Genomic DNA, 25,303 nt, shown 5'->3' with positions numbered 1-25,303 from the left:
ACATCTTTCTAAATTCCACATATATGCATTAGTATACTGTATTGGTGTTTATTGTTCTGGCTTACTTCACTCTGTATAATGGGCTCCAATTTCATCCATCTCATTAGAACTGGTTCAAATGTATATAGTCTTTTTAGTGGCTGAGTAATATTCCATTGTGTATATGTACCACGGCTTCCTTATCCATTCATCTGCTGATGGGCATCTAGGTTGCTTCCATGTCCTGGCTATTATAAACAGTGCTGCGATGAACATTGGGGTGCACGTGTCTCTTTCAGTCCTGGTTTCCTAGGTGTGTATGCCCAGCAATCGGATTGCTGGGTCATATGGCAGTTCTATTTACAGTTTTTAAAGGAATCTCCATACTGTTTTCCGTAGTGGCTGTACTAGTTTGCATTCCCACCAACAGTGTAAGAGGGTTCCCTTTTCTCCACACCCTCTCCAGCATTTATTGCTTGTAGACTTTTGGATAGCAGCCATCCTGACTGGCGTGTAATGGTACCTCATTGTGGTTTTGATTTGCATTTCTCTGATAATGAGTGATGTTGAGCATCTTTTCATGTATTTGTTAGCCATCTGTATGTCTTCTTTGGAGAAATGTCTGTTTAGATCTTTGTCCCATTTTTTGATTGGGTCATTTATTTTTCTGGAATTGAGTTGCAGGAGTTGCTTATATATTTTTGAGATTAATCCTTTGTTGCTTTGTTTGCTATTATTTTCTCCCATTCTGAAGGCTGTCTTTTCACCTTGCTTATAGTTTCCTTTGATGCATGCACTAACTTATTGAAGAGAAAGTCTGATTACCCTATAGAATGCTTTTTCTGGACTAGGCCCCCCCCCCCACTTTATTTTTTTTAAAGAGGTTTCTTTATCTCTTATATTTCCTATAGAATGGAAAATTAGATATTACAATGTAATAAAATTCAAGTTAAACATTCTAGGCTAAAAGATGTAAGAGGTTGGGCTGGCTACTTCATATTAATAACATTAGCAGGTATTTGATATCTCGTAATATTGCAATTGGTGTTAGTTTAGACCATTATATCAGACTGGTGATGCATGCGTGTGTGCTAAGTCGCTTCAGTGGTGTTGGACTCTTTGCAACCCTATGGACCGTAGCCCACCTGGTTCCTCTGTCCATAGGATTCTCCAGGCAAGAATACTGGGATGGATTGCCGTGCTCTTCTCCAGGGGATCTTCTGACCCAGGGATCAAGTCTGCATCTCTTATGTCTCCTGCACTGGCAGGCAGGTTTTTTTTATCACCAGCACCATCTGGGAAGACCAGACTCATCGTACCTTGTGGTAAAATGACATTTCCCTCCTTGGGACAAGAAAATCATCTGTGTGGTATTACTTCGGAAATGTATGAAGATGTATTCATAGTTCTCCATCACAAACCAATGAACCAAGGTGGTATGAACCCACCTTTATCTCTTCTGCAAGGCTACTCTTGTTCCAACACAACTTATCTAACTACTAGGGAAAAGTAATGGACTAGACATAGTTTTGCCATGGATTTGACTTTTTAATACCAGAAAGGAAATCATAATCATAGGGACTTAGTCTTATGACTTAATCAACAATGAAAAGCAAGCTATAAGAGATGCCCTAGACAGAGAGCAACAGGAAGGAGAGATTGGGTAAAATATACTTGAAAGCAGTACTTGGAGAACAAGAAAATAATCTTTCGGTTTGGAACAGGTCAAGGTCAGATTATAAACAGTTTTCAGTTATATTATGAAAAATAATACCCCCTTGTCCTTCATGTATTTAAAATATTTTTTCAACTTCATTATTTGCCTTAGTTCCCTGATCAGGATCTTAGTTCCCAGATGAGGGATTGAGCCCAAGCCACCTGCAGTGGATGTGTGAAGTCTTAACCACTGGACTGCCCTGTAAGTCTGCTGTTTAATTTTTTAATCTTTATATTTTTAGATCTTTATTGGTTTTAATATCATGCTTGTCTTTTACACACACACACACACACACACACACACACACACATTCTATCTATTGCTTGCAATCCATTCAATTTTTCTTCTTGAAAACATTCTCGGTGTCTATTTTAGGTTAATTGCTTTCTAAGCCTTTTGTATCTTGCCTTTTCTCTTTTCATTAAATTATGAAATGTATTAGTTTTTTTTTACTGCCATAAAAGATTACTTCAAAGTCAATGACTTAAAACAACCACTCACTATGTCTCAAATTTATGGGTCAAAAGTCTAGCACAGTGTGGTTCAACTGAGTTATCTGCTTAGGGTCTCACAAGGCCTAAATCAAGGTGTTAGAAGTGACATGCTTCTTTCTGGAGGCTCATAGGATGGATCTGGTTAATCAGATCACTGCCGGGATTTAGTTCCATGCTTTTGTTTCCTTGCTGGTTGACGGCTGGAGGTTGTCTCAGCTACTAGAAGCTGCTCACATTCTTTGATTCACGACATCATTTCTTCATTTAAAGCCAGAAATGGTGGGTCGAGTCCTTCTCATTTTGCACATCTCTTGATCTCTTCTCCTTCAACAGGGAGAAAGTTTCCTAATTTTTAGGGCTAATGTAATTAGATTGATATTACTGGATAACTGCCCTATCTTAAAGTTGGTAGTGTTAATTACACCTGCAAAGTTCCTTTTGCCATGTAATATAACATATTCACAAATTTCAGGAATTAGGGCACGGACATTTTTGGCTAGCCATTCTATTTCCCACACTGAGTTATAATTCTTGTGTTTTACATCTATCTTATTTTTTAATTTCACTCATTTTTATGGAGTACACCGCTTAGCATAGATGATGATTGAGTTTACTGATATACTTATTATGTTCTCACATTTGATTTTTGTCTTGACAGGGAATAGAATTCTAAATTCAAAATAATTTCCCCTTAAAATTTTGATGGCATTGTGGTCTTTCTAATGCTTCTGATAAAAAATCTAATGCTAATTCAATTATTATTCTTTTATAGAAGATCAGATTCTTGTCTCTGAAAGCTGTTAGGCCTTTATCTTTTCTTTATGATGTTATGAAATATCTTGTTGATATGGTGAGATGTGGTTTCTTTTACCATTTATTTTGTTCCGCACTAGGAATGTCTATCAATCTGAAGACCTGTGCTACTCTTCATTTCCTGGAAATTTTTCTTCAATTAATTATTACTTTGATAGTTTTCTGCCTCTTCTCCAGTTGTTACTGTCTCTTTCTGGAATTCCTATTTGTCATATGATGGACCTACTGAATTAACCCTCCACGTTTTTTTTTTCTTTCAATTTTTTCATGTTTTTGTCTGAATGCTCTATGTTCTGAAATATTTCAATTAAATCATCTCACTAGTGTATTAAAATGTTAATTTCTGTAATCATTTTTGTCTTTTCTTACTGTCAGGATGCTTTCCTTTTTCAAAGTATCCCATTCTCCAATACAATATTTTCTTGACTCTTAGAAAGCTTAATATTATTAATTTATCATGAGTTTCTTATGGTTCCTAAGTTCAGTCTTCCTAGATAGCTGTTTCCTTAATTTCATCTTTCATACCATTGATTTTCTTCATATCTCTAGTGGTTTTTTATTTTTTCCTTCACTTTTTAAGAGTGGGGTTCTAAATAGAGGTGAAGAGAGAATAACGAGGAGGGGAACTTGGAGAAACTGAAGAGGAGTGGTTCCCTCAAGAGTTTTTAAACTTAGATTTTATATTGAGCCTTCTTCTCATTTCTACCCTCTACCTTGTAACTCTAAACCTAGTGTCTCTCTGGGACTCTACCAGGCAGATCAACTCTCTCTGAATCATTAGTCACCTCTTGCAAATTCTGATATGCCACTTTGATGATCTGTGTCATTTGTTAACAGGTTTCCATGCCTCTTTTGATATTTCAGATATCATTTTGAAATATCTTGTCTGTAGATGGTACTTCTCCAAGTCCCTTCAGTATTAGAAATTAATTTCTCAACGATTGTTTCATTAAGATTTCAGGAGGAAGACTAAACAAATAACTAATGCTACTAATCTTCCTAAACCAGTTTATCTACTTTTGGCTCTGCTCTGGCTCATCATGGGCTTCCCTGGTTGCTCAGAGGGTAAAACGTCTGCCTGCAATGTGTGAGACCTGGGTTTGATTCCCTGGAGAAGGAAATGGCAACCCACTCCAGTACTCTTGCCTGGAAAATTCCATGGTCGGAGGAGCCTGGTAAGCTATAGTCCATGGAATCTCAAAGAGTCGCACATGACTGAGCAATTTCACTTAAGACTCATCATGGAGCATGCATTCACTGACTTTAAATGCTTTTAAGATGCCAAGTGGAGAAGGAAATGGCAACCCACTCCAATATTCTTGCCTGGAGAATTCCATGGACAGAGGAGTTTGGGAGACTACAGTTCATGGGGTTGCAAGAGTTGGACACGTCTGAGTGACTAAACCACCACCACTAAGATGCTAAGGGTTGTGCTCTTTTAAAAAATTAAGCTAAGAAGGTCTCCATCATGCTTTGGATTTAAAGCACAAGAATCAGCTCTTCAAGAATTTTAAAACTCACCCATAAATCTGAGTTGGTTAGATGCCTTTTTGTTTTGAGATACAGAGTTTTGCATAATTTTAAAGTCTTGTCTATAGCTTCAGTTTTCTTTTTTGAGTCCTTATCTTTGTTTTCCCTGAAAAGTGACTATTTCATTTTAGTATTAATATTTATTGGCAGAATGAAGTTGTATAAAGTATTTTAATAGTTTTTAAACCTCCCTTTAAACTATTGACTTTATTAGTGGCAATATTCCCTTTCTTGTTACAATTCCCTATTTCTGTCCATTTTATTGCTATTGCCAAAAACCAGTTTATTATTAGATTATGAGACTATTTATCAACTACTACTTTAACAATTTTCTTCTAAAAACCTATTTTCTTTTGTTGTTTTATCTTTAGTAATTTCTTCTTCCTAATTTCAATTAGTTAATTTTGTTTATTTCTAAAATATTCAAATCAGTGTTGGTTTATTTTTATTCTTGTTTAATAGTAAAGTAACTTTGTTCTATAGCTTGGTCTATATCTTACAGTTTTAACATAGTTTTCCATTGTCATTACGGTCTAGTATGTAATCACGATTTTATTGTCCTTTTAGACTCAAAGGTGATTTATGCTTTAAAATTTAGAGTTTTTTACTTCTGTTATTTTTTGGGGGCTATCCTGTAGCTATTAATTCTTAGCTTTACTCCATTATGCCATCTTGGCATGTATGTTAGTCGCTCAGTCATGTCTGACTTTTTGTGACACCCATGGACTGTGGCCTGCCAGGCTCCTCTGTCCATGGAAATCTCCAGGCAAGAATACTGGAGTGGGTTGCCATTTCCTTCTCCAAGGGATCTTCCCCACCAAGGGATCCAATGCAAGTCTCCTGCATTACAGGCGGATGCTTTCCTGTCTGAGCTACTATACCATCTTTCAGTTCAGTTCAGTTCAGTCAATCAGTCACGTCCAATTCTTTGTGACCCCATGGACTGCAGCACACCAGGCCTCCCTGTCCATCGCCAACTCCAAGAGTTTACTCAAACTCATGTCCATTGATTCGGTGATGCCATTCAACCAGCTCATCCTCTGTCATCCCCTTCTCCTGCCATCAATCTTTCCCAGTATCAGGGTCTTTTCCAATGAGTCAGTTCTTCATATCAAGTGGCTAAAGTATTGGAGTTTCAGCTTCAGCATCAGTCCTTCCAATGAATATTCAGGACTGATTTCCTTTAGGTGGACTGGGTGGATCTCCTTTAAGTCCAAGGGACTCTCAAGAGTCTTCTCCAACACCACAGTTCAAAAGCATCAATTCTTCTGCCCTCAGCTTTCTTTATAGTCCATCTCTCAGATCCATACATGCCTACTGAAAAAACCATAGCTTTGACTAGATAGACTTTTATTGGCAAAGTAATGTCTCTGATTTTTAATATGCTGTCTAGGTTGGTCATAACCTTTCTTCCAAGGAGCAAGCATCTTTTAATTTCATGGCTGCAATCACCATCTGCAGTTATTTTGGAGCCCCCCAAAATAAAGTCTCTCACTGTTTCCATTGTTCCCCCATCTATTTGCCACGAAGTGATGGGACCAGATGCCATGATCTTAGTTTTCTGAATGTTGAGCTTTAAGCCAACTTTTTCACTCTCCTCTTTCACTTTCATCAAGAGGCTCTTAAGTTCTTCACTTTTTGCCATAAGGGTGGTGTCATCTGCATATCTGAGGTTATTGATATTTCTCCCGGCAATCTTGATTCCAACTTGTGTTTCATCCAGCCCAGCATTTCTCATGATGTACTCTGGATATAAGTTAAATAAGTCAGGTGACAGTATACAGCCTTGACGTACTCCTTTCCTGATTTGGAACCAGTCTGTTGTTTCATGTCCAATTCTAACTGTTGCTTCTTGACCTGCATACAGATTTCTCAGGAGGCAGGTCAGGTGGTCTGGTGTTCCCATCTCTTTCAGAATTTTCCAGTTTGCTGTGATCCACACAGTCAAAGGCTTTGGCATAGTCAATAAAGCAGAAGTAGATGTTTTTACCATCTTTACTTAACCAAATTTAGATCATCCTTCTAGGCTTAACATACATGCCATCTCCTTCAAGAAGTCTTTCTTATATCTTCTGTGTTCTCTCCCTTCTCTAAACGTGTACATGTATCTTTTTATATTTATACCACAGTTTTATATATTAATACCTTCCCTCTTCCCTTACTGGACATCTACTCTCCTGCTATTTCATTCCGTTTTGAGATTTGCCGCTTAGCTCAGTACTTTGTGATTTTTTACAAGATTCCATTCAATGCAACAAATATTTACTGAGCAGAGGCATCAGACACTTACAATACATCAGACATTGTTTTAGGCACTAGGAATAGTATTAAATAAAGGATATAAACCTTTTAAGATTAGTAGGAGAGATGAACAGGTAAAGATATTAAATGTCCAAGTGAGCTTTAAGAGACTTCGCTTCGTAGTGAAGATAACATGAGTTTAAGCAGCTTATAGCACTCGAAAATAAAGGACAAAAACGAACAAACCCGTTCAAAGGAGGAATAGGGGAGCAAATGGCCCTTTAGGCACAGCTTCAACCGTAAATAGCCTAATAATCCAACCCAGTGATTATCAAAATATAATCCGCAGTATCTGCTTCAGAATCATTTGAAATTTGTATTAAAAAAATGCAGATTCACACCTACTAGAAATTGGAATGAGTGATATTTAAATCTGCGTTTGAAACAAACTCTCCATGTACTCAAACCATCCAAAAATGTACAATACAGTCGAGTCAAGTTTCGCAGACACCGTTCGAAAGCCACTCCCTCCTTCTAGCCGGAGGAGACCCTGCGGCATATCTCATCTCTTTCCTTTCCGCCGGGTCTCCGGACACTGGGCCACACGCCACAGGCTTTCTGGTCAGAGGCATAGCTCAGCCACCTCCCACCTGAGTCCAGCGAACACTCAGCAAAGGATTCGGGTGGGGGTTGGGGGCGGAAAGCAACTGGCCAATCTAAAGGGCGAGAGGCGTAGCAGGGGAAGCGGGAGATCTATTTGATTGACGTGAAATATGCCCAATGAGAGCAGAGGGCAAGTGACGCTTTCGCCTCAATGGGCAGGACGTTAGCGATTTCAACCAATCCAGCTCAGAAGTGTGTTGCTTTGTGGGAGGTTTTTGAGACCGCCGAGGGTCGTTGGCGTCTGTCGAACGGCTTGTGAAGTCTTGCTGCTTTGGGTAGGGGGTTAAAATCGTTCTCGAGAGGAACGTCTCAGTCCGAAGAGAAAATGAGTTTAGCTCTGAGGTCGGTAATGAGGAGGCGGCAAATGCACTCCACACCTCGCAGCGGGCCCCAGGGCGGTTGTGTGTGGAAGGGAAGCAGCTGGGGGCCGAAGCGAGGAAGGGAATGCAGTTTGGGACGAGGGACGGGACGCTTGGTCAACTTTCCCGGGCCCAGAGCCGCTCCCATTGGGGGCCCTGTTGAGCTCCGCACTTTAGCCGAGGTGGTCATTTCTGTCAGGGCACTGGCTTTAGACCGCCAAAAAGCCAGGCTGTGGTAGTCTTGAGGAGGCAGGGAAATATCGCGAGGTTTCAGTGCGCGGTGTTTGTGCGAGAAACCGGGAAACCAGGCCTTGGAGCATCACTTGGTTCAGTGCCTGGGCCATGGCTCCCACCTCAGCCGACCTTCTGCTAACGTGCGTGCTCAGTCGTTTCAGTCGTGTCAGACTCTTTGCGACCCTATGGGCCGTAGCCCGCCAGGCTCCTCTGGATGTGGGTTTCTCCAGGCAAGAGTACTGGAGAGGGTTGCCCTGCCCTCCTCCAGGAGATTTTTCTCTTGCATTGCAGGCATATTCTTTACCCACTGAGCCACCTGGGAAGCCCGCTGCTAACATATTTACCCATAAATTTTGGAAATAACGCAAAACCTCTCCTCTTTCTCCAGGGGCTCTGCAAAAGGCTATAATCAGAGGCCCCCTTTAGTGATTTTAGTTGGTAATCTCTTAGATTTCCTAAATTTTCTCATTTTACCTTTCACTCATTTCCAACCTCTAACCCACTGTTTTTTCGCTCCCTCTCCCAACCCCGGCTAGAAGTTTTACCTTAAAAGTGTTTATGTAGTTACGCTTCAGTAAAAAGGAAGCGAGTTCTGAAGAGGAATAATCGTGGTATCCCTGAATGAGGTCTACTGTCGGTGGGTTGTGAACTTTTGTCCGGTCAGAATCTTGGGAAGAGAATAACCCCCGGAGTTTCCAAACTTGTGTGAATTCAGGTCTCTTGTGAAAGAAAGAGCTTTATCGTAACCTCATTTGGTCATTTTCTAGCCATCTCTTGCCTTTTTAGAGTAGATTTCAGAGAATAAAAGAAAAGTCAACTGGTTTTTACATTTTTAAAGTTTATAGAATTCTTGTTTCAAAACTTGTACAAGTGTTGTAGCCCCATTTGAAAATTTGGAACGCTTATATTGGCACCTCTTAAGGAAGACATTTCTAGTTTTTAGAGTAAATTAATTTTTTTACTTTAAGTTTTTTCAGAGTTTGTGAGAAAGTGTCTAGATGTATATGCTGAGATTTACAAGGCAGTTGACTCTTCACCGTATGTATAAATAAAATAGCACAAGTATTAAGTACTTTTTTTCGTATTTGATATTTGTGGTATGCTTACGTTCATTATTTTGGCTGATTTGTTGATATCAGTGGGAGAAATTACAAAAAAAGTGCCAAACAGTTTAAAATGTGTAGTCTAAAAATACTAAACAGTCTAAACAGTGCCAAAAGAGTTTGTAAATTAATTGATGAATTAAATTTTTTTGCAATAATTTTGATAATTCTAAGCACTATAAAAGTAAACCTAATATATAGAAATCAACCATTGTGAATTGAATTCTTTTTTTTAAAGAGTCTGTATTGTAGAATGATGAGAGTAAGTGTGGGTGCTTTGTTTTTTGTGGGGGTTTCTGACAGAACTGTTTCTTATTCACAATTCTTGTTTCTTCCACAGTAATATTACTGGGAATAAATAAAAGCTAGGAAAAAGGAAAAGCTAGGTCCTCATTTCTTTTAATAATCTCTAAAACTGTAAAACTTTTCAGTTTTAGGGAGGTACAAATTTAAAGCAGCTTAGACAATGGAATGAGCAGGGCTTTGACTCATGTAAGGAAATTTCTTTATGTTTTTACAAAATACTTTTTAGATATTTAAAACATTATTCATTGGCTAATTTTTTTGTTGAGTTTTTTGGAATTTTATCATTTAGAAGCATATGACAATAGGATTAAAGTGGACTAAGTAGACTTTTTTCTTATTATTTCATAGAAATGAGCTTGTAGTAGACAAAACAAAGAGGAAAAAAAGAAGAGAACTCTCTGAAGAACAGAAACAAGAAATTAAAGATGCTTTTGAACTATTTGACACAGACAAAGATGAAGCAATAGATTATCATGAATTAAAGGTAATACACTTAAAATATATCTTTTCTATGAAAATGTTTTGCATTTTTATCCGCTGATTAAAAATGTATTTCCAAATATTTTAATCGAACTGGTTTTGGAAATGTAAACCATTTTAAACATTCACTGTTAAGGGCTATAATAAAGTTGAGTAGTACTTGTATCTTTTTGGAAACTCCTTTTCACATGGTAAAATGAGTAATATTTTAAATGTAAAAATATATTCCTGTAGAGGGGCTTATTTTTCATTCACATAATTAAAATATTTGAAACTGTAGGATTTAAACAGTTCTAACAATATTCTTCCCATTGTGTGTTTTTTTTACTTTTTTAAAGACTCATTCATTTCTCAGATTGGGGGAATGTTATTTGTTTTTTAATTTAAACATGTTAGTAACAGTCTCAACCTATTTTCTCTTATTCAGATGACATGAGTGGTGTCTGATGTTGATGCAGTGCTAATGGGGAAAAATATCAGTTTTAAGTTTTAGAATTTTTTATAAAGAATCAAGGGGAAATCGGTGTTTAAGATAGTTTGGATCTTAAACTCAACACAGTGAATGAGGTAGTATCCTTGTGGCTCTTTAGCTTATTTTTCCCTCTGTTTTAGTTACCCAGCTTTGATCAGTTCTTCCTTTATAATGGGCTTCCCTTGTAGCTCAGCTGGTAAAGAATCTGCCTGCAATGATAGAGACCTGGGTTCGATCCCTGGGTTGGGAAGATCCCCTGGAGAAGGGAAAGGCTACTCACTCCAGTATTCTGACCTAGAGAATGCCATGGACTGTATAGTCCATGGGGTCGAAAAGAGTCGGATACGACTGAGCGACTTTCACTTCACTTCACTTCCTTTATAATGTCTCTTCTATTTGTGATCATTCTTATTATCTTGGTTTGCAATCTTCTTTTATATCTGGAACTTCTACATGGTTTCTCCATTTCCTGTACACTGTTACTAGATTCATCTTTCTAAAATTCTTTCATCATGTTATTCATTGCTCATGAACCCTTAGTGCCTCCTCATTGTACACTAGATAGAGTTCAGATTTTTTTCATTTGCATTGAAAGCCTTCCACACTTTTACTACCACCTACTTTTTCTCATTTGCTAACTGCTTTTTTTCCTCCTGATCTTTCCCCATTCAGGTAAGGTAAAGTGCTCTGTTCACTGCGTTCAAGCCTATTGTATATTTCTTTGTGTGTTTTAGTACTAGTCATTCTTTTCTAAATGCCCTTCTACTCTACTTCATCCAACTTGGATCTCTTCAAATAAGACTTCTTTAAATAATAACATCCCTTCTTCTTTGTTACTATTAACTAGATCTTTTCTTTCTCTGAGCTCAGGATCTTGACTACTTACTTGATAACTAGTAAGTAGTTGATAACTTGATAACTAATCATCTTGAGTAATTCTTATTTTAATTTTTTAATCTCTTCTGTTGTATAACTTTTGAGTATTTATGCTATGCCTTTTTAAAATTTGATTGTTAATCCTTTGAGAAAAAATAACTTGTTAAAATTATCTGTGCAGTAAAGTCAGTACATTGTACAATATATTCTATAAACACTCATTGATTAGTTTGTCATATTAAAAAAGGGATACGTAAAAATGAAAAAAAAAGCCATTTAATTTTAGTAATGAAGGAAGAACTATCACTGTTATTTTAGAAACATAAAACATGTGAAAGAATATGCTTTATTGATATGTTGTCATCTTTTAAGTTTTAAGAACTTAAGAATTGGAATTCACTTATTTTGTAAAAATTTTTTTATAATTTGCTTTTCCCTTTTAATCCAAAAGGTGGCAATGAGAGCCTTGGGGTTTGACGTAAAAAAAGCTGATGTACTGAAGATTCTTAAAGATTATGACAGAGAAGCCACTGGGAAAATAACCTTTGAGGATTTCAATGAAGTTGGTGTGTATTTTAACAGTTTTGTAAAGACTGTTTTACAGAAGTCTTTGTAATCAGCAGTTTTAGGAAATTATCTGGATACTGTCAGTATTTTTAAAATTCTCTGGGTTGTGGAATTTTGTCATTGGACATTGCTGTATAATGTATATCTTATTTTTGGGTTTTTTTGGGTGCTGTTTCTTTTTTTGCTAATTTTCAAAGAAAAGATTTGTAGCTTCACTGTAAATGAGATTCATCATTTTGTTTTTTGTTTTGTTCTGAAGATTTTAACCAAGCAACTTTTGTGTTGCTTGTTATGAGATGATGTCTTTCTACGTAATGTGTACCTATATTATGTGATAAAACTAAGAGTGGTTGAGAAATTATTTTCGTAGAGGAAAAGATAAGGTTTGGTGTATTTTTGTTTGGAAAATATTTCCCAAGATCATCCAAGTAAGTGATTTTCGTTGGCAAAGTGGGAGAAGAGGAAATTGGTAGCAGTATCTACCAATCTACCCTATCTAAAGATATGGTATCTTTAGTCATATATGAAGTACATGCCTTCAAGTTGACAAAGCATATGAGGGGCTGCCTACTGTAGATGACCTTGATGTCAATGAATAAAGTCATCTCTTTAAAATTACTGGTGGGGAGAAGATTGTAGTAAGGGTGGCAGTTGCCAGACTGAGAGCAGACAACCAGCTGGGTCATAATCTAAGCATATTATTATTATTTTTTTAACGTCTATTCAAATCCTTTGCTCATTTTAAAAAATATTTAATTTGTTTATTTGGATGTGTTGGATCTTAGTTGTGGCATATTGGATTTTTCATTGTAGTACACAGACACTCTTATTGTGTCACTTGGGCTTAGTGGTTGGCAGTGTGTGGGCTTTATGCTCTGCAGCCTATGGGATCTTAGTTCCTGGATCAAACACATGTCCCCGGCATTGCAAGGAAGATTCTTAACCACAAGACCACCAGGGAAACCCCTAAGCATATTATTTAGTTAGTTTTTGATATTCCAAGAATCTAGGAAAATTTAGCTACACACAGACATACACAAAAAAACCTTTAAGTATTCAACAAGAAGTAATATGAGAAAGAAAAGGTGTAGCAATTAGTACATGTGGAAAAAATAGATTTGTATCATTAATAATTTTTGTCAAATCTGAAAATTTGAACCCAAAGCAAGGAAGAGGGAAATTAAAGGAAAAAATCTAGAAGACAAAAAAGCACCACAGAGAAGATCTACAACGTATGAACTAATGTATGATTATTTGGAGAGGAGCTTGTCCCTTTGGAGAGCATATTCTTTTTTTTCTCTAATTTGTAGAATTTACTTGAGGAAGAGTGCCATCCTCATTTCCCCAGTATTGAAGCTTTTGGGTTTATGATTTTAGCAAAAGTTTCAACTAGATTGTTTATAGAAACAAGGCTCAGGATACAGTAGGAATGATGCTACTAGAAAGGAGCTATAATTCAAGTAAATTTGGTCCAGTGTAGTGGTTTAGCATGGACATTTTTGAATCAGATTGCCTGGGTTTAGATCCTGGTTTTGCCACCTACTAGCTGTGTAACTTGATCATTTTACTTCTCTCTGCCTCATTTTCAGCTATAAAATGGGAATGGTTGTACTATCTCATAGGGCTCTTAGGAATAAATAAGTTAAAAATATGTGAAGTGTTTAACAAAAGTTTTACTTACTTAGTATATAGTAAGTTCAATTGAAAGTGAAAGTCGCCAAGTTGTGTCTGACTCTTTGAGATTCCATGGACTATAGAGTCCATGGAATTCTCCAGGCCAGAATACTGAAGGAGGTAGCCTTTTCCTTCTCTAGGGTATCTTTCCAACCCAGGGATTGAGCCCAGGTCTCCCTCATTGCAGGCAGATTCTTTACCAGCTGAGTCAATTAAGTGTTTGTTATTACTTGAAAAATTAGTCTTTGTTTTAATGGCTCAAAAATATCATATATATGTATTGTTGAAGCATAAAAAGTATTCTACTCCATGTATTTATATTTTTCTCATTACCTTTTCCTGTATGTTGACGCTCAGTTGTGTCTTACTCTTTGTGACCCCATGTACTGTAGCCCACTAGACTCCTCTGTCCAAGGGCTTCTCTTGGCAAGAATAGCAGAGTGGGGTGCCATTTCCTCCTTGAGGGGATCTTCCCAGTCCAGGGATTGAACTGGTGGCTCTTGGGTCTCCTGCATTGGCAGGCGAATTCTTTACCACTAGCGCCACCTGGTTGTAGGTTATTTTAAGCACTATATAATTGCCTCTAATAATTTTATAAAACACATTATTTCATCTTAAGTGGATACGGTTTTAAAATTTTGATTTTATTAGCAGTTAAAGCCAGAGCCCTATGCCATCTCTACCTTTCCTGATCCTCCATCTCTTCTATGTTTTTAATAGAGCAGAACTACTGGGTTCCTTCTAGAATAAAGGTTCATGAATAAACTTCACCCTGACTTTCAAAGATCAACCTTTTTACAGGCTCAGCACATACGTTAGCTATCCTCAGGCCACTTATTAAGAGTATCAACTGTCAGATAAAATTTTATTACTGTTTGGGAATAGTTAAGAGCTATGTTTTCTCTCCATTTTTTGGTTATTTTAAAATAATGACTGACCACAGATGAATATATGTTTTATGTGCTGTGCTGTGCTTAGTCGCGTCTGACTCTATGACCCCACGAACTGTAGCCCCCCAGGCTCCTCTGTCTATGGGGATTCTCCAGGCAACCCACATGCCCTCCTCCAGGGGATCTTCCCACCCAGGGAGCAAACCCATTTTGGGACAAATGACTCTGAATCAGAATAGACCCAGGAATTGAACCGGGGTCTCCTGCATTACAGGCAGATTCTTCACCAACTGAGCTATCAGGGAAGCCCAGCCCCCTGCTCTAGAGAATAGGAAAGCTAGGATTGGGCCAGCTAGGTAAAGTCTTATATGCCATAGAGTTTGGCCTTTAGTCAGCAGTTTTTTAAAGAGGAGATATGTTTTTAGAGAGGTAACTCTGTTGAGATTATTAAAGATTATGTTGGAGGGAAGAGAGATTGTCAACAGAAGATACAGTTGGCCTTCTATCCCTGGGTTCCATATCTGTGGATTCAACTAACTGTGGGTTGAAAATGTTAGGAAAAAAATGCCAGAAAGTTCTAAAGAGCTAAACTTAAATTTGCTGAATACTTGGCAATTTTTTGCATATCATTTACATTGTATTTGGGCTTCCCTGATAGCTCAGTTGGTAAAGAATCCTGCAACGATTCCTGGGTTGGGAAGATCCGTTGGAGAAGGGATAAGCTACCCAGCCCAAGTATTCTTGGGCTTCCCTGTGGCTCAGCTGGTAAAGCATCCGCCTGCAGTGTGGGAGACCTGGGTTTGATCTCTGGGTTGGAAAGTTCCCCTGGAGAAGGGAGAGGCTACCCACTCCAGTCTTCTGGCCTGGAGAATTCCATGGACTGTATAGCCCATGGGGTCTCAAAGAGTCAGATGCGACTTTCACTTCACTTCACCACATTGTATTTACAACTATTTACATAGCATTTACATTGTATTAGATATTGTAAGTAGTCCAGAGATGATTTAAAGTATAACAGGGGTATGTGCATAGATTATATGCAAATACCATCCCTTCTGGATGTTGAAATCTGAGGAGAGTCTCCCATGGATACCGTAGAATCTGAGGGACAACTGTAATAGACTTTGTGCTGAGGGTGGTGAGAGTGAAAAGAAAAGGGATGTAGTTAAGAGTAAAAATGTTAGTAACCTCGGTATTCTAGGGTATGACTGCTTGGGTTTAAAGTTTTAATGTGATGTTGTCTAATTGGCTGTATTAAGTGATTTTTAAAAACACATTCAGTGTTTTTATTTAATTTTTTTAGCACACAATTTATATACCTCCCCACCCCTTCCTTTAAATTAGTCTTGATAATTTCCCATAATAAACTACTCAAAGAGAAACTGGTCAAGAATGGAATGAAATCTCAAAACCAAAAAACCCATAAAACAAAACTCAATCTCTGCTGCTTTTAAAAAGCCCACACTTTCACCAATTATACTCAAAACAAAACAAGGTTTGCGCCACGTGTGTCTTCAGTGTTTCCTGACAGTGGCTCTCCTCCGCTTGTGAATGGTGGAGCTGCCTCATGCAGCCTGTCCGTCCTCATGCTGGGTCTAGAGGTCCGCTCATCTTCACATTATCCGAAGGCCCTGGCTGGAAGATTCTAAGGTCTTGAAATCCCAAATGGTCATGGCTCCGTCGACACCGTTAGTGCAAAATTTGCAACAATCTTGGTTGTCCACCTCATAAATAGAGACTTGAGTGATGCTTCTTGACTTGACTTCTGATGCACCTGACTTGACTTCTGGTGCAGCATCTCCAGGGCCATGTTGCGGTCCTTGGTCATGGCCCGCTTGTCCATGTTGCGTTGGATGCTCTGTTTGGGGATGTCCAGCTTGCTGATGAAGGTCAAGCAGCTGCGATTGTTCTAGTTAACTAGCATGGGGCAGCAGTCATGGCCAGCAGCCACGGTGCTGTTCTCTGAGACAAACGACACACTCAGGAGGGGCAGGAACTCCATCTTCAGAGTTGAGACCTGCACGCTTTTTGAGGTATCGGCAGTGGACATGGTGCTGTTGTGGCTGACCCAGGCCAGGCGGCTGCCACCGGCCAAGAAGCTGACCCCGTGCGCCCTGCCTCCATACTCTGACATCAGCTGACTGAAAGGCATTTTGCCGCCCCAGGGCGTACTGGCTGGCTTCTCATCTACTTCTTTACTGTAGGTAGAAAGCACTCATCATTTGAAGTCACAGGATCCCACTGCCAGCAAGACGTTGGGATGCCAATCCAAGCTGAGGGCTGTGGAGTGGACGGGCTTTTTAATGTGCTTGCTCACCCATCAGTCATTTTCAGACTCAAAGTACCAAACAGAGATGAGTAATGCCCTGCTGCCCATGGCAAATCTGTTCTCACTTGATGAAAGTGGGTGCATGGTTAATTCTCAGGATCACCAGGGTTAGCTTCCAGACACCATCTTTCTGACTCCAGACATAGGCATTGCGGTGGGCCCCGCAAGTGATGGTGTGGTCACTCTTGGGAGCCCAGTCGGAACCTGTGATGTGTCCGTTGTGCTCCTTGAGTTCCTGAACTTTCACCCACTGGCCCCCGTTCTTCTTATAGATTTGGACTTTGTGATTATTGGGGCTAAGGACACTTTGGGTATGATCCATGTTCTAGGCATGAAAGGTGATTGGCTATAGTAAAAACTGATGCAGCAACATTATTCTTAGTGCTTCTGAAGGATAGAAAGCTGGGGTTGGGGCCATCTAGACAGGCTCTGAGTGTTGACTTGGCGGGATCTGGTCAGTTCACACTCATAGACTTTGGCAGACACGGGCGAAGGACCCTTAAGTGATTGTTAGAATGTATAAGGTCTAACTGTCTTGAGTGAGTACATTTCTGATAGTATAATTAAGTCATTTGAAAATAGAGTTACATGGACAGAAATTTGTGAAATAGATTGAACCCAGGTTTACTGCCTTTCTGTTGATTTATTTTCATTGAAAAAAAAATGTTACAATTCTACTTTGTAGAACAAGAATAGAACATGAAGGCATGGAGGAGAGTCATCATAAAGTTAAAATGATTTAGCTGTCCAGAATGATGGGTATTTATACTTCCAAAGAAAATTTGCATTCTAAGGCAAAGTATTGATAAAAGATTATATAGACACACAAGTCTGAAGTAACTAACACAATTAAAGCACCATTGGGATAGGAATTTATACATCTTGGAACCCCATCTGTTCCCCAGATCACCCTGTTGCTTCTTTAAGTACATTAATATTTTAAGCAAGCTGCTTTTTTGGTTCACCTGTCATGTAAATTATTTAATTGGTGAAGAAAATTTCTTAACACTTTTTTTTCCTTGTCCTGCTTTTTTGTTGGGACTAAATTCAAAATAAGTTGAGTATGAGCCATAAAGTTAAGTGTGGTATTTTATTTTGGTGTTATGGCTGTATATATGCCAACTCCTTTTTAACTGAATATTTATAAGCTTTGATGATTTGCATACTTATAGTAATATACTTCAATTAGTTACTTGGAAGACTTTTGTATAAAATTAATGGATACAAGAAAATTATTGTAGAGGAAAAACTCAAAAAAAGAAAATTATTTAATATATGTGTAGATGATTTAACATTAGCTTGAATAGGTGCTTATTCTAAAGCTCATTCCAACCAGATATGATGCAGACAGCAGCACAGCAACAGTTTGTGGGGGACTTGAATTGTATTTTTCTTTTGGGTGCATTAAATATTCCAGTGTTTTCCGTCTGTAAGCCTTTGCAAATTTTTAATGATTCTGTAAACCTCACAGGATGGAGTTATTTTTAATGGCACAGTGAAAGTCATAAATACCTCTTGTTGTAGTGGTAGATTAACATGTAGAATTACTTCAAAGATTTTTACTTTGATATTTTCAGAATTTTATCTAATAACAAAAAATTTTATACCACAGATTTAAAAAGTTTTGTTATTGTGGCTATTGATTAAAGACTGTGGTTTTATGAAAATATCAAGCTTACTCTTATTATATTTTATTAAATTTAGTATGTTAAGTAATTGTTACTGTTGAGGCCGGAAATTGCTCACATTTAATTTTAATTTAGCTGTCTGATAGTTATTCTCCTGCGAACAGAATGGATTTGACTTTAGAGAGATCTCCTTTCCAGACTTTTTTATTCTTACTGCAATCAGATTCTATCCTTTTAGTAACTTCTTTTCAGAAACCAGGGGGTTCTTCTAAGTTACGAAAATACCAGCAGAATTTTCATATACTGTCTGAGATTGTGTCTTTATCAATGGTGGCAGTTAATTTTGTAAATTTGTTAGGGAAATTTGTTTGTTTTTAAGTTGTGTTAAATTCAGAGAACAATGAGTATTACCGTTAAGTTTAGCCAGCAAACAAGTTTTAGTTGGTTTTGATTGTTTTGTTGGTATGTCATCTCTGCAACTAGGTTAAGAACTCCTGGACTTGTGTGCTTGATGTCAGTGGAACCTAGTACAGTTCTTAATAGTAGACCTTAAATAAATATGGTATAAATATAGTTTTCAAAAATTGCTTCTGTGTAATATAATTATGCTTACTCTTATAATAGGATATTGTTGTTTAGTCACAAGTTGTGTTTGACTCTTTTTCGACCCCGTGGACTGTAATGCGCCAGGCTCCTTTGTCTAAGGGATCTCCCAGGCAAGAATACTGGAGTGGGTTGCCATTTCCCTCACTGGGGATCTTCCTGGCCCAGGTTTCAAACCTATATTTTCTGCTTGTCAGGCAGATCCTTTACCATTGAGCCACTTGGGAAGCCATGTAATAGGATAAATTATTGATAATGTGAAGGTTAAATTCTAGATTATGAATTTGGCTTTTCTGATTTTAGGTTTATTTCAGGGATTTTGTACTTTGGTTTGGCATTTTTATTGCCAAACTAATTGTTGACAATTTCACAGCTTTAATTCTCTTCTAATAATTAGTTGATTTTACAAATGAATGCCTTTGTGACTGTGAAGGTTTACTTTTCATCTCTTTTTAACTATAGTGACAGACTGGATATTGGAAAGAGATCCACATGAAGAAATACTGAAGGCATTTAAACTATTTGATGATGATGATTCTGGTAAAATAAGCTTGAGGAATTTGCGACGTGTTGCCAGAGAATTGGGTGAAAACATGAGTGATGAAGAACTTCGGGCTATGATAGAAGAATTTGATAAAGATGGTGATGGAGAAAGTAAGTTTTGAGTATAACATATATTCCAAATATTCCTACTTGTACACATAAGTAATTTTTTTTAAATCAAATGATTTTCAACACCCTTTGCAAACTGTCCCTTTATTTAGTGTAAATGTTCATCCTGTAATGGGCTTTTTTGCATAAGTATTACATATACTTGGCTTGGAATGAAGCAGACCTTTAAAACCAACTGTACAGGTTATAATATGAGGTTCCACACTTCAAGAAAGTGTTTTTCTTTGAAGGTGAAGTATCTCCAAAATTTCAGCCACTCAGTAAATCTCAGCCTTTAATGCTTTCTTCCTCAACCTTTATGCATGTCTAAGTTTGAGTCTACCCTTCAGATATTTTGAAGTTTTATTGCTTTATTTACTGCTGCTGTCCTAATTCAGGCCCTGATTTCTTTGTTGGAATTTTATAATATCATAGCTTCGTTTATTATTTCCTTGAATGCCTGCTGGTGCACAGTTCTGTGTGCTGACTGGTGCTGCCCAGTGAGAGACTGACGTTGTCCCTTCTCTCGTGACTTAGAGTCTCTTGTAGCCTCCTAATTGCCTCCTCTATGCCTCTAAGCCTCTGTTTTCATCCTAATTTATTCTAATATCATTCTTTTCCTAAAATGCAAGTTTGGTGATGTCATTTTCATATTCAGTTCATATTCATTTCAATTCACTTACGATTCTTTAGTGCCTATGGAATAAAGTCCAAAGCCTTTTATGAGATCTGTAATAGCTATCTCGTTTTATTTCCCACCGTATTCTTCTCTTTTTACTCTAACCCTCACCTCTTATATGGTATACATACTTTGACAGAATTTACTCCATCCTTTTATGCTGTGCCTTTCATCATGCATTTCTTTAATCTAATTGCCAGTTTCTGTCTGCTAAAATGTTAGTCGTTATCTCAGGTTCATCTTAAAACTCCTCAGAGCCTCCCTCATTGATCTCTATTTGTAAATGATGAAATTTCCATTGAGGGCCCATTTAGAGAAAGTCTTTTTTGACCTTTTATACATTGCCTTCTGTTAGTTATATATATATATATGTGTGTGTCTTTCCAATTATATTGTAAGCCACTAAAGAGCAGTATGGAATCATACAGTGTGAAAAGCCTGAGGCTTTGGAATCATACAGACTTGGATTTGAATTCAATCTCTACCACTTACTTAGTAGCTCTGTAATTTTGTGCAGGTTTTTAACATTTTCTGAGTCTCAGTTTTCCTATTTATAAAAATGCAACTTTAATACCTTTCAAGGTGTTTATGATTATGAAATGAAGATAACTGAACGTGCCTAGCGTTAAATGTAAACTTGTTTTCCTTTTTTTTTCTTTTTCATGTTTATATTCTCATGCGTTTTCTTGAGCGTGATGAGTACTGTGATGTTTGTTGACTTAAGTAGTAAGCAGGAGTGTGTGTTACAGTAGATATATGTTGCTATAGTACCAACTCTTCATTTTTACATGAATATATATATTTATATGTATATACATATATTTATATAATCTTGGAAATACTGGCATGCTTCAAGAAGGAGGTAAGACAGTAGCAAGTGGTTATCAACTCAGGTTTGTAGATTGTCTGTTAGAATTGTGCATTATTATGCTTTCCCATTATATTTATGTGACTATTATTGAGCATTATATAACTTTTCTGGGGCTTTCTAGGTAGCTAAGCGATAAAGAATCTGCCTGCAATGCAGGAGGCTTGGGTTTGATCCTTGGGTCGGGAAGATTCTCTGGAGGAGGGGATGGCAACCCACTTCAGTATTCTTGCCTGGAGAATCCCATGGTCAGAGAAGCCTGGGCTATAGTCTATAGGGTCGCAAAGAGTTGGACACTACTGGAGTGACTTAGCATGCATGTATACAACTTTTCTATTTTTAGTACTAGCTCTTTGAAGAGAATCAATTAATTATATTTTAAAACAGAGATGATTGAAACTTGAGAAAATTAAAATGACTTCTTAAGCTCTAACTCTAATATTTGGATTTATAATCCATTGCCTTCATAGTTAAAAAATGTTTGTGTCTTCCCAAGCTGTTGATTTTTACTCTAAGTCAGCTTTAAATGAGTTCCTTTATGTAAAGTACTCTCTTCAGTGGTAGAGAGAATCTTGATGTCTATTTCATACCCCTCCTACTTAATGTGTCAAAAGACCAGAGTTATAAACAGTTTCTTTTACCTATACTAGGTATAGGATTGCTTTTCTAAATAAAGCTGTGGTAGTGATATAGAACGGAGAAGGCAATGGCACCCCACTCCAGTACTCTTGCCTGGAAAGTCCCATGGACGGAGGAGCCTGGTAGGCTGCGGTCCTTGGGGTCACTAAGAGTCAGACATGACTGAGCGGCTTTACTTTTCCATTTCACGTTCATGCATTGGAGAAGGAAATGGCAACCCACTCCAGTGCTCTTGCCTGGAGAATCCCAGGGACGGGGGAGCCTGGTGGGCTGCCGTCTATGGGGTCGCACAGAGTCGGACACGACTGAAGCGACGCAGCAGCAGCAGCAGCAGTGATAGAGAAAGACTCCCTCCCAAGACATATAAACTAAAACACAATAAACCTTTTTGACAAATGGTAGCAACATTAAAAAACCCCAAGTGGACCATCTTCTAAATAATTATGAATGTTAACATTTGAAGTGAAGTGAAGTTGGTCAGTCATGTCCGACTCTTTGCGACCTTATGGACTGTAGCCTGCCAGGCTCCTCCGTCAATGGGATGTTTCCAGGCAAGAATACTGGAGTGGGTTGCCATTTTCTTCTCCAGGGGATCTTCCTATCCCAGAGATCAAACCTGGGTCTCCCACATTGTAGGCAGACTCTTTACCATCTGAGCCACCAAGGAATCCCTGTAACATTTATTTAGTATTTAATATATTTTATATTTTGTTCTTATAATGTTACCTTGTAGATTATGTCACTTAAGTTTCATAATAGCTTTTGTGAAGTAAATACATTGTTTCACCTATTTAGGCTTAGGATAGATGAATATATAGATGGGGAAACTAAAGCTCTGAGAGTTTAATAACGGATTCAAGGTTATCACAACACAGCAAAGTCAGATTTAAACTCTGATCTCCATAGTGACAAAGAATATACTTTTAACCATAATACTGTGTTACCTCTTATGCTATAAAGTAAAATATTAATTAGTTTTATATGTTTATAGAGTTTTTAAAATTACATATTATTATAGAAAACGATGTGTTAGTAAAATGTTCAACTGGTACTTCAGATATTAAAATTTGTTATTTCCCCTCTGAAGCCAGATAGTCTCTAAGGTAATTAATCTACTTAATTTTTAAATTTTAATGACATGTAATAAGATTTACCCTTTAAAATGACTGATGAAAATTTTCTTTGAAAAGGTAGGGTACAAAAAAGTGAAGTGGCATATTTGTTTGATTCAGTATATACTTTATCAAATGCTTATTTTAAGGTAGGCATTGTGTTAGAATTATTAAAGGAACTTGATATAAGGTAGGATTGATAGAGAAGCTTATGAAACCAAAAGTATGAAGGCAACACCGATCTTCCTAATTGACTGAAAGTCTCACTGATAACAAAGTGAAGTGAAATGAAGTTGCTCAGTGTGTGAAGTGAAGTGAAGTTGCTCAATTGTGTCCGATTCTTTGTGACCCCATGGACTGTAGCCTGCCAGGTTCCTCTGTCCATGGAATTCAACAGGCAAGAATACTAGAGTGGGTTGCCATGTCCTTTTCCAGGGGATCTTCCCAACTCGGGGATGGAACCTAGGTCTCCTGCATTGCAGACGGATTCTTTACTGTCTGAGCCAGCTTTTAAGTTCACTTTTTTGGACTTAAACATTTTGTTTTTAGATATGAAATTATGGAATAGTTTAAAATACTTTTGAAATGCTCCAGTGTTTTCTTTTAGAACTATATGATGCTTGATTTGAAATTTGAGTATTGAGATTTTTACAAATTGAGAGAAAAAGTTTGAGATTTTTAAATAAGAAAGCATGAGTGCTTTTCAGATTTTGAATATTTTAATTATGGCTCTGTTATGCTGTTAAAATGATGGTAGTCAAATCATACTAAGGCCAGTTTTCTTATGTTGTTTTCCTTAAAAATATATTCTTGTTTGCTGTTTTGGTCTAGATGCCTGATTCTAGATTTTTCTAAATCAGGAGTTCTTAAATGAAGGTGCATATCAAGGAAATTATTCAAAATTGTAATATATATGTTTCATATTATGTTTCATAACTAGAGAGGGAAAGGGATCACAGCTGTCATAAGATGCTGAAGCGTATTCCTTTAACTGGAAAGGTTAAAGATCAGTGCTGCAGTTTATAAAATCATTGAAAGTATTTGAGTTTTGTATTATAGATTTTGTATTCTGTTCTACTGTCTGTCATACTGTGTTGTAGATGTTTAATATTGAATGCATGAATTGGTTGTTCTTTCTCAGGTTCTGAGCAACTCATTTTTAATTCCTTCTAGCTTTTTTTTGCACTCTTTTTTCTTTAACTATGTTTCAGTTTTGTTTTTTTTTAAACAGAGGCTTTTATATCTATAAAAATTCAAAAAACAAGTTGACATTTTTTCTAATTCTATTTTCATCCTTCATAATTCTAATTTACATGTATGATATATTTAAGCTTATTTATTCAGAAAGTGTTTGTTAAATGAACTAGTGGAATAAAGATTATCAAGAGAGCTTAACCATCTAAGAAATTTAAAACATCAAGCTTTTAAAGCTGTTTTACTGTGTGTATAAATATTGTGATTATAATGGATTTTTTGTAACTCGCATACTATTATGTCCTTTTCCTAGTTAATATTATAGAATATTTATGTTTATTATATTTTATATATTTTCGTATTCATGAAGTTCAATTTGATGTAGTCAATTTGCTACAAAGAAGTAAAAGCAAAATACTATGTCTTGGTTTATTAAGAAGTTTGTATAATATAAAATTTAAAAATACTTAGTGTAAAATAGTAAAAGTGTTCTCTGAAAAAAATTTGTATTTCTGACTTACATTTTCTTTCTTATCACAGTAAATCAAGAGGAATTCATTGCTATTATGACTGGTGACATTTAAAGAATTACAAGGATAAACACTAAGAATGTTGCAGTTGTCATCTTATATTCTATTTTTGTGCCTGGAGCCGTGTTAAAAAAAAAAAATCTTAGTTTGTTTTTCTGAAAGGACCAAAAATAAGCATCTTATGTATTCATACTTTTCTACTGTTAAGTTTCTTTATATGAATAGTATTGTTAGTACTCTAATAGTTTACCTTTGTAGTTTATAGTATAGCTTTTATATATAAAGTTTAAAACATTGAATCATGTGGTACACATTTTTTAAAGGTTTTATATTTAGCGTTCGTAGTCACTTTGGGTGCACATGTTTTTCAGACTTTCTTTAATAAAATGTTTATTTTTTCGTGTATTAAAATTTGGTACATTTTGTTTTATTTTGATTCCAAATGTCTGTTAACTCTCAAGCATATCTTTCTAAATCTTTTCTCTTTACACTGTTGGTTTCAGAAACAAAAATTGACATACAGATTTTAATATAATAGTACATTTTTTCATTACAAGTTTGATATTTGATGTTTCAGTACAAAATGATGACTCAATATAGGCATAATTCCTTTTTCATGAGTCTTTCAGTTTGGAGGGAAAAAAGTATTGTGCATATAGAATTCATTTATCC

The 25,303-nt window shown here is 36.9% G+C and overlaps 1 protein-coding gene and 1 pseudogene across 1 annotated transcript; one reads left to right on the top strand and one right to left on the bottom strand.

Annotated features, from left to right (window-relative positions):
• Positions 1–7,632: 7,632 nt before the first annotated feature.
• CETN3 (centrin 3) lies at positions 7,633–25,042 on the top strand. The gene is made up of 5 exons (XM_065935078.1): positions 7,633–7,779; positions 9,788–9,923; positions 11,719–11,833; positions 19,421–19,612; positions 24,642–25,042. Exons 1-5 carry the CDS (start codon positions 7,763–7,765, stop codon positions 24,683–24,685), a joined length of 504 nt encoding a protein of 167 aa, XP_065791150.1. The 5' UTR covers positions 7,633–7,762; the 3' UTR covers positions 24,686–25,042.
• Positions 16,012–17,154, bottom strand: LOC136168940 (actin-related protein 2/3 complex subunit 1A-like; annotated as a pseudogene).
• Positions 25,043–25,303: the final 261 nt, after the last annotated feature.

This window comes from Muntiacus reevesi, chromosome 1 (genome assembly GCF_963930625.1).
Source record: "Muntiacus reevesi chromosome 1, mMunRee1.1, whole genome shotgun sequence".
NCBI classification, from domain to species: domain Eukaryota; kingdom Metazoa; phylum Chordata; class Mammalia; order Artiodactyla; family Cervidae; genus Muntiacus; species Muntiacus reevesi.
The sequence above is the reverse complement of the archived record's forward strand: the minus strand, read 5'-3'. Positions and strand labels throughout refer to the sequence as shown.

What these genes read in the sequence shown, in the direction of transcription:
- CETN3 (XM_065935078.1), top strand. An exon ending in TGAGGATTTCAATGAAGTTG is followed by an intron (nt 11,834 to 19,420) that starts GTGTGTATTTTA and finishes TTTTAACTATAG; the next exon opens with TGACAGACTGGATATTGGAA. An exon ending in TAAAGATGGTGATGGAGAAA is followed by an intron (nt 19,613 to 24,641) that starts GTAAGTTTTGAG and finishes TTCTTATCACAG; the next exon opens with TAAATCAAGAGGAATTCATT.